The sequence below is a fragment of the Sinocyclocheilus anshuiensis genome, unplaced genomic scaffold (assembly GCF_001515605.1).
Source record: "Sinocyclocheilus anshuiensis isolate Anshui unplaced genomic scaffold, SAMN03320099.WGS_v1.1 scaffold164, whole genome shotgun sequence".
NCBI classification, from domain to species: domain Eukaryota; kingdom Metazoa; phylum Chordata; class Actinopteri; order Cypriniformes; family Cyprinidae; genus Sinocyclocheilus; species Sinocyclocheilus anshuiensis.
This window is the reverse complement of record NW_015557128.1, coordinates 807,258-816,234: the sequence shown is the minus strand read 5'-3', so window position 1 is coordinate 816,234 and position 8,977 is coordinate 807,258. Positions and strand designations below refer to the sequence as shown.

The 8,977-nt window shown below is 35.7% G+C and overlaps 1 protein-coding gene across 1 annotated transcript in view; it reads left to right on the top strand.

Moving 5' to 3' along the window:
• LOC107677919 (tetratricopeptide repeat protein 21B-like) overlaps positions 1-8,977 on the top strand; it is a 29,775-nt gene that overhangs the window by 4,559 nt on the left and 16,239 nt on the right. Inside the window, exons 7-16 of the mRNA XM_016472990.1 lie at positions 1,323-1,407; positions 1,928-2,026; positions 2,249-2,441; positions 3,269-3,366; positions 4,824-5,024; positions 5,181-5,310; positions 6,253-6,410; positions 6,510-6,734; positions 7,747-7,985; positions 8,566-8,638. Of these exons, the coding sequence (XP_016328476.1) occupies positions 1,323-1,407; positions 1,928-2,026; positions 2,249-2,441; positions 3,269-3,366; positions 4,824-5,024; positions 5,181-5,310; positions 6,253-6,410; positions 6,510-6,734; positions 7,747-7,985; positions 8,566-8,638 (1,501 nt within the window). The remainder of the gene's footprint in view (positions 1-1,322; positions 1,408-1,927; positions 2,027-2,248; positions 2,442-3,268; positions 3,367-4,823; positions 5,025-5,180; positions 5,311-6,252; positions 6,411-6,509; positions 6,735-7,746; positions 7,986-8,565; positions 8,639-8,977) is intronic.

Genomic DNA, 8,977 nt, shown 5'->3' with positions numbered 1-8,977 from the left:
AAGTATGTAAAAAAAAAAAGTGACAGGACCGAAACATATACTTTGTTTTATATGCATTACTTTCGCTTTTTCCGCGCAGCTTTCTGCGGGTGGGACTGTTAGCGTTATTAATAAAGGAACATGAGTGAATGAGACAGTAAAGAGCAGGACATTCTTGCTATTGGACTGCGCCATCTAGAGTTTCATGCCAGAACTCTGTATATGTGATTCCACGGATTTGTACAGAAAGACTGGATCATTGTTTCTCTTTCCCTGTTGGATGAGGGCTAGTGAGCGACAGAATGAAAAGGGCTTTTTAGACTGATCACTAAGAGCTGTACCAGCTCTCTCAGGTGGAGCAGGATTGTGGTTTTTCAAGCTTCTTTTTGTACAGTATTTTCTCTAAAAGAGTGACGTTTGTCAGTCAGAGGGACCATAATTTCAATTAAACATTCATTATAGCCAAAAAGTAAAATGCTTTCAAAATTCAAATAATCAAGACATGTTTCCCAAACTGTTTTCATCTAAATATACATAAGGAAGCATCATATTTAATCATTTTCATTTATATGCATGAATATAACAATAAATATTAATGCACAACAATATTTACCTAAACAGAATTCATTTCAAAGCGTTGCTGTATGTTTATAAGGCTGTGCATGGTCTATCACCTGACTATGTTACTGATTTAATTAGTGTCTGTCAATCCAGCAGATCTCTGCGCTCAAATGAACAACTACTCCTAATGGTTCCGCGATCTCGTCTAAAATGTAGAGGGGATCGTGCTTTCTCTGTGGCAGCTCCTAGGCTCTGGAATGCCCTTCCTCTGTCTATTAGAACTTCTCCAACTTTGGGTGTTTTTCAGAGTTCGCTTAAAACTCATTTGTTTTCTCTAGCTTTTGACAATGTTTTTTAGCTGTGTATGATATTTGTTGTTACTATTATTATTTATGTATTTTTCTTTTTTTCTTTTATTTTACTATTATTATTTTTCATTTGTTTTTATATTATTCTTATTATTCTTATTTTTTTTCCCCCCTTATCTTTCTCTGTACAGCACTTTGGTTCCAGTCATGGTGTTGAAAGTGCTTTATAAATAAAGTTTGAGTTGAGTTGAGTTACATGTGTTTTTATAAAAACATGACCATATAATGCAGGGACTGCATTTACATTTAGCAGATGCTTTTATCTAAAGTGAGTTAAAAATGTGATGATGCAAACAAACTGTCGAATTGAATTTCTTTTATGCAAAGACATATATGGATGTCTCAGAACATCTGTTTTACACATCAACAGACTTTGGATTTAATTTCCTGATTCATTCATCTTCTCAACTTCAGGCTTCTCCAGCGAGATAAAAATAACCTGGAGGCTCTGAGGATGCTGGCGCTGCACTCTCTCTGCAGGGAAGGAGATGTTGGAGAGGTGTGACATTCCAAACATATGTGTGTTTACTACGATTAAATGCTAGAAATGTCATTTATTATGGGGTCAGATAGTCTGTGAATTGCAAATGAAAGCGATGTCACGAGATTACTGCATTTCATTTTTATTACACTTCAACCTGGCATAAATCCTTCAAGAAATGAAGAAATGCAATATCATACAAGTCATTGGTAATAATAAGAAATGTTTCTTGAGCAGCAAATCAGCTTATAATGATTTCTGAAGGATCATGTGACACTGAGGACTGGAGTAATGATGCTGAAAATTCAGCTTTACATCACAGGAATAAATGACAAGTTGTAAATTTTTTTTACAACATTACTGTTTTTACTGTAGTTTTGATAAAATAAATGCAGCCTTGATGAGCCTAAAGAGACATTCAAAAGCATTAAAAAATCTTACTGATCCCAAACTTTTAAATGGTAGTGTGTATATATAGTTTTTTCTCTCTCTTTCTTTTTTTTTTTAAGATTCACATTAATTTTCTTTCTTTTTTCAGTGTGTAAATCAACTATCAAATCTGATCGGTAATCTGGACATTCAGGAACCGAACAATCCTGAGCTCTTCTACGGGATGTCTTTAGCATTCACTCGAGTGGTAATACTCATCCATGCACACACAACTTAAAATTCATTTGAACCTGAAGATTACAATCCTGCAAATCACAAACCAGCTGGATTTGCCACATGCTGTTATATATAAACGTGATATGTTCACAAGTGAAACCATACTGAGCAGGAAAGAACGCGTTTTGATAAGATGCTGTTTCATAAAAGAAACAATGCTGCAGAGAGATGTGAATATTTGATCACTCTGCAGTGTGGAAGAGCGGAGAAGGTCCTTCAGCACACTCACAGGATGATGGAGCGGGCGTTTGCACAGGCCTCGAGTGACTCTGAACTGGCCACAGAGATGGGCTACCAGCTGGTTCTGCTGGGAAGGGTGAAGGAGGCCATGAAATGGTACAAGACAGCAATGACTCTCGATGAGAGCAGCGTCTCCGCTTTGATAGGTGAGAGCAGTTTGAAAGCCATAAAGAAAAGAGTGCTTATCAAATAAATTATGATAGATGAGTCACATTTAAAGCCTTTGTAAAATGTCAGTAGATGCACAGATGTGACCACATATTCTATATTAATGTGTAAAGTGGCAATTGTAAACAGCCTACAGTTACACTAATTAACTATATATGGGACATTTTTTTTAAGTTTGTTATCATCAGTATCTGTAACTATATATTGAATATGAATAGTTGGAATATTATCTTTTATAAAATTTCATAAAAGCAGTGCCACTCAATGTCATGCATTCGCATTGTGCCTCATAACATCTTTTGCACGTGCATGGAATTGATGTGAGCGATTCAAATCAAACTATCTTTTAAAAGAAAATGTTTTGCAACATGAAAGTTCATCGGAAGACTGTCTAGGATCAGTGTTGTGATTGTTCACTAAAAATATGAAACTATTAAAAATCGTTTTGGGTAATTAAAAATCTAAAATAAAATATAAATATCAGATAAAAATCTTAAAACATTTCAAACAAACTGAATGAAATAAATAAGTGGAAGTACTTAAAATTCCTAAAACTAAAGATGAACTAAAAATCAATTAAAGCTAAATATTTTTTTTTTAATTAATAATAAAAATGACAAAAGTACATAAAATAACTAAAACAAACTGAAAATGTAAAAATAAAAGCTAATTTAAAATATCAAAAAGTACTATAATGTCTAGCATGGCTGGAGTATTTTTTTAAATGTTTAAAATGCATGAATAGAAAGAGCATTAAATCAGTGTTTTTTGGGTTTGTTGTTTGTGTATTGTTGTGTTTGTGCAGGTATCATCAGGTGTCAGCTCATGGAGGGGCACATAGAGGATGCAGAACAGCAGCTGGAGTTTCTAACAGAGATCCAGCAGTCCATTGGCAAATCAGGGGTGAGGAACCATTTAAAGGGGTCATATGTAGGGTTGGGTACCGAAACCCGGTACCAATATGGCACCGGTACCGGTATGTACTTGAACGAATCCGAACGCAGATTTCGGTGCCTCATTTCGGTGCCATGGCTGAGCGATCGATTGAAATATTTGTCCTCCTTTTCACGCACGTGAAAAATAATTTCCCGTCTAATAATACAAATCCAACACATCTTTGTAGTAACGAGACGGGATTTCTTAATCGCCCAAAATGTCCGGGATTTGGCTGTTTTCTTAATCCAGCTCCCGCTGAATCTCTGACCATTGCCGCCTGCTCCCGCAACATGTGTTTCGCTCCCGTGATTTTCGTAACCACTCCTTTAAACATTCTAATATTGTGTATAATTTTGGCACATCAGGGAGCCGCTCTCAGGATGCGGTGTATTTAAATATTTTTGAATGAGAGTTTGCGCTGTTTACTTTCACTTTCGATTTCGCAGTCACACGCACTCTGTGTAAAGAGAGCACATCTAACAAGATCAGATATTTGTCAATGAGCTCATAATCTGTTGAGCAGCAAATACTCCAGCATGGTCTTGTCAGTCATCTCTCCTTATTCTCGACCTGTGATCAGTCAAAGCAGACTCCGGTAGTTCTTGCTGGATGCAGGGTTGCCAAGTCCGCGTTTTTTCCACAGAATTGGGCTACTTTTAAACTGTTGCCATGGGTTGATTTTCCCAAGTGGGTTAAAAGTTTGAAATATTGCATAAATTACATTTGACTGAAATGCTTGTATTGAAACATTTTGCATTCTACCTATGATAAAACTTTCAGACGCATTTCAGAAAGGCGGGGCATAGAGGAGAAACAATAATGTACAGTATGTAGAAAATAATGTTTTTTTTTTACCTTAAACTGCATAAACATTGCATTACACCAAATACACCAAATAATGTTCTTTTTAGCAACATCGTATGACCCCTTTAAATTACGTACTATGATACTTTAAAAAAAAAAACGTGTGAGCTTTGAACGATGTTACACAGAGACTCTTTCCAGAATATTTCCACAGAATTAAATAAAAGATAAACATTTTCAAAACGTTTGGATTCATATTCAACAGCAACCTGGTTTATTAATACACTTATGCTGTGTTTACCCATTGAGTCATCCACAGTGCGTAACAGGGCCTGTTTACACAAATCGAGACTCTCGTCTGGGTGTTTAGCACACACTTAAACAAACACGCACATCTGCTTTGCAAAAAGCAGCTGCCACGTTGTATTTGTAGAGGAACAGAAATATAATCAAAACAAAACCCTTCAAAAATCCTGTTTTTTTTATTTTATTTTGAGCTTTGCCTGAGGAATTCAACTGCATTAGTGAAGAGATTAATTAGTACATGACCTAGTATTAAAGCACACGATAAACAGAATCATATTTAAGGTTTGCTTAACCTGTGTGTTTGCGTGTGTTAGGAGCTGTTGTATCTGCGGGCGCTGTTGGCTGTGAAAAAGTGTCGGCCCCCAGACGAGGCGACCAATCTGTTAAACGACACGGTGGACACGCACTTTTCCGCCCTGCAGGGTTTGCCTCTCAGCGTCGAGTACTTTGAGAAGCTCAACCCCGACTTCCTGCTTGAGATTGCCAAGGAATACCTGGCGCTGTCTCCTGCTAAGGTCTTCCCTCCCATGCGCTGCCTTGCAAACAATCACAACACACTGTATGCTGCCTAACAACATCCTAGCAACTGTCTTTTGTCCAGCCTTGATTCTGAGTCTGTCTTGATGAAGATTGCTCGTGTAGTTTATTGGCTGATGTTGTTCTCGCTGCAGGCTCCAGCTCCTGGTCAGCCTCCTGCGCCTCAGCTGCAGCACTGTGCATCTGTGCTGGACACGGTGGTCAAAGTAGTGCCTGGACTGATGCAGGCCGTATTTCTAATGGCCAAAGTCCGATTTCAGTCAGGTGTGTGCATGTCTGAGTGATATTTTCCGAAAAGTTAGATTTTATTGGTATCTTTTTATTTATTTTACTTGAGAATCAAACATCATAACATTGTTGGATTGATCTAATTGGGTGAATCTTTCAAACTTCTGACTTACGTTATTTGTTATTTTAGTATCAAACTATTATAGGTTTTTTATTAATATTTTGAATTCTTTTTTTTTTTTTTTTTTTTTCTGTTTTCATTTTAATTTTAGATAAAATTTTAGTATTTTAGTATTTAGTATGTGTTTTAGTCATTTTTATTAGTTATTGTCTTTTCTAATGTCTATATAGTTTTTATTTCAGTTTTAGTTGTTTTAGTACTAAATGAAAATGAGAAATTGTATTTTATTTCAGTTAACGTTTATTTCAAGTAACAGAATTTTTTTAATACTTTTAGTTTAATTTTAGTTAACTACTGTATAATAAGGTAATATTTCACCCCAAAATCAAAGGGAAAACAAATAAGAAACTATATTTTACAATATGTAAATGACCCGTTCTTTGCACTGTGGCATTATTATTTCATGACAAATAAGCAAACGTCCCCAAAAGTCTCATTATCATAAAGCCAAAAAAATAAAAATAAAAAGATAATTTCTGTAATGCGAAAAAAAATCATTTATTGTTTAAATTGCAAAATATTTTTATACAACATTTGTTGTACTGTCTTAAATGTTAATATAAATTAAAAAAATATATATTTTACAGTAATGAGAATTTTGGGAAGTAAAAATATTGTAAAAAAAAATAATAATAATTTTGTCATGCAAATAATAATGTTACAATGCAAAAATTGTCTTAAAAATAAACTTAATTACGTTTCTTAATGCAAAAAGTTTTTTCTTATTTTTCCTTTTATTTTTTGGCCAATTCACCCAATTAGTCAAGTTTGTGCTCTCTTCATATGTTGTCCTACAGGAGATATCGAGGCGGCCCAGAGCAGCCTGCAGCACTGTTTGGATCAGAACCCGGCCCATGCTGATGCCCATCTCCTCATGGCTCAGATCCATCTCATGCAGGGCAACTTCAAGCTCTCCTCCCAATCTCTGGAACTCTGCCTCAGCCACAACTTTGAGGTGACACAACATCACTGCCAGCCATACTGAACTGCAGAAGGAAACCAGTTGAAATTTATTGATTTGATGGGACTGAATATGTGGTTTATATGTGCTCAGATCCGTGAGCATCCTCTGTATCACCTGATAAAAGCTCAGGCTCAAAGGAAGTTGGGGCAGCTTCAGGAGGCCATTCAGACGCTGCAGATGGCCATGAGTCTGTGTGCTGTGAAGAGAACGGGCTCCTCAACCAAAAGACAGAGTAAGAGAGTTGAGCTCAGCTCGGCCGACTGCGTATCTGTGTTCCTGGAGCTAGCTGAAGCTCTGTGGCTCAATGGAGAACAGGTTAGTGGTTAAGTTTTTCAAACATTTCTTCATTTCCTTAAAGTAATAGTTCTCCCAAAAATAAAAATTTGCTGAAAATGTACTCAACCTCAGGCCATCCAAGATGTAGATGAATTTGTTTCTTCATCAGAACAGATTTGGAGAAATGTAGCATTACATCACTTGCTCACCAATAGATCATTTGCAGTGAATGGGTGCCGTCAGAATGAGAGTCCAAACAGCTGATAAAAACATCACAATAATCCACACGACTCCAGTCTATCAGTTAATGTTGTGTGAAGCCAAAAGCTGTTTGTTTGTAAGAAACAAGTCCATTATACAGGCATTTTAACTTTGAACTGTCACTTCTGGCCAAAATACGAGTCCATAATCAATAACGCTTCCTCTAGTGAAAAAGTCCATCTCTTGTTGTTCTCTCACATCAAAATCCACCCACATATTTAGAACTGTTTTGGTTGTAAATAACCAAAGTAAATGTTTGTCTGTGCATATTTTTCTCCTGATTCAGATGAGGCGAATTTTTCCCTGGAGAAAGCAATATTATGGCTAGAGGACTCATATATTAACAGGAAACGATGGTTTGAATGTTAAAAACGTCTTGATGGATTTGTTTCTTCAAACACACAGCTTTTCGCTTCTTAACTGATGGACTGGAGTGGTGTGGATTACTTGTGGATTATTGTGATGTTTTTATCAGCTGATTGGACTCTCATTCTGACGGCACCCATTCACTGCAGAGGATCCATTGGTGAGCAAGTGAATTTCTCCAAATCTGTTCTGATGAAGAAACAAGCTCATCTGCATCTTGGATGGCCTGAGGGTGAGTAAAATTTTGGCAAATTTTCATTTTTAGGTAAACTATACCTTCAATAAATCTGCACTTTTTAATAATAATGTTTGGTTTATTCATGTTGTTGTAGTCGGTTGTCTGTAGTCTTATGTATTGTTGTAAAATTAACATTATTTTGCTAGTGCTTTGTTTTTGGGGATAAAAGTTTTTCTTGACTTCCAGCACGAGGCAGCTAAAGTGATGCAGGATGCCATAAATGAGTTTACGGGCACTCCAGAGGAGCTTCGAGTCACTATCGCCAATGCAGACCTCGCGCTCATGCGCGGAGATACAGAGCTGGCACTGAGCATGCTCAGAAACATCACACCAGAGCAGCCCTACTACATACAGGCCAAAGCAAAAATGGCAGAAATCTACCTGAACCACAGGAAAGAGAAACGGCTTTATGTGAGCTGCTATAGGTAATGCATTTTCATTTGTCAAACTTGCTCCTCATATTTACTACATGTATTCTAACTTATAGAATATGGTTTTCACAGTATATGGGTGAATATCGTAAATTCATGTCCAGGTCATATTTCACCGTAAAATCAAAAGAAAGAAAACAATATATTTGATATTAAACTTAAATACATAAAATTAAATACTTAAATACATAAATAAATACATAATAATAATACGTAATTACTATATTACATATTTTTTGCATTTATTGTATTACAGTAAATTAATTACTATAATACAGTGATTTTAAATCTGAATATTTATTTATTTATTTAATTAATTTGGGAGAAAATGTGCTTAATTGTCACCATGCAAAATATCTTAATGGTCTTAAACATAGGCATCTTTTCCTTTTATATATTTATTTTTTTATTTGTTCGATATCATTACATTGTAAAACCTTTTTTTTTCTTTTCTTTTTTGTTCTAAAGTATGTTACTTAAGAGAGCAGAATGGAATGCTGAACCTGTACTTTAATAAACAATCATCAAACACTCGTGTTCATGCAGAACATTAAAGCATCTGTGTTCTCATCAGGGATTTGGTGGACAAATTGCCGAGCCCTCATACCTTCCTGTTACTCGGCGATGCCTACATGAACATTCAGGAGGTGGGAGAGATTCTAGTTGTTTATTCTTATGTTTACATTTGTGTTTGAATGTCGCAGTTAGCAAAGATCCTTGTTTAGAAACTCAAACATGTATTTATTTTTTATAAGATGTCTGCCTCTATCCCCATGCAAATATTTATTACACAGTGTAAACAGTGAATCCGTATCTGACTGGAAATGTAATTTAAATTCCGGAACCCTTTTTTAAAGGGTTCCATTAAGGTTTTTTTAATTTTTATCATTACAATTTATTATTACAAAATGTATTTCTACTTGAATTCTCATTGTTCTCACTGGTGATTTTTTTCATCATTTAAATCAGGAATTTAAAGGCAATAC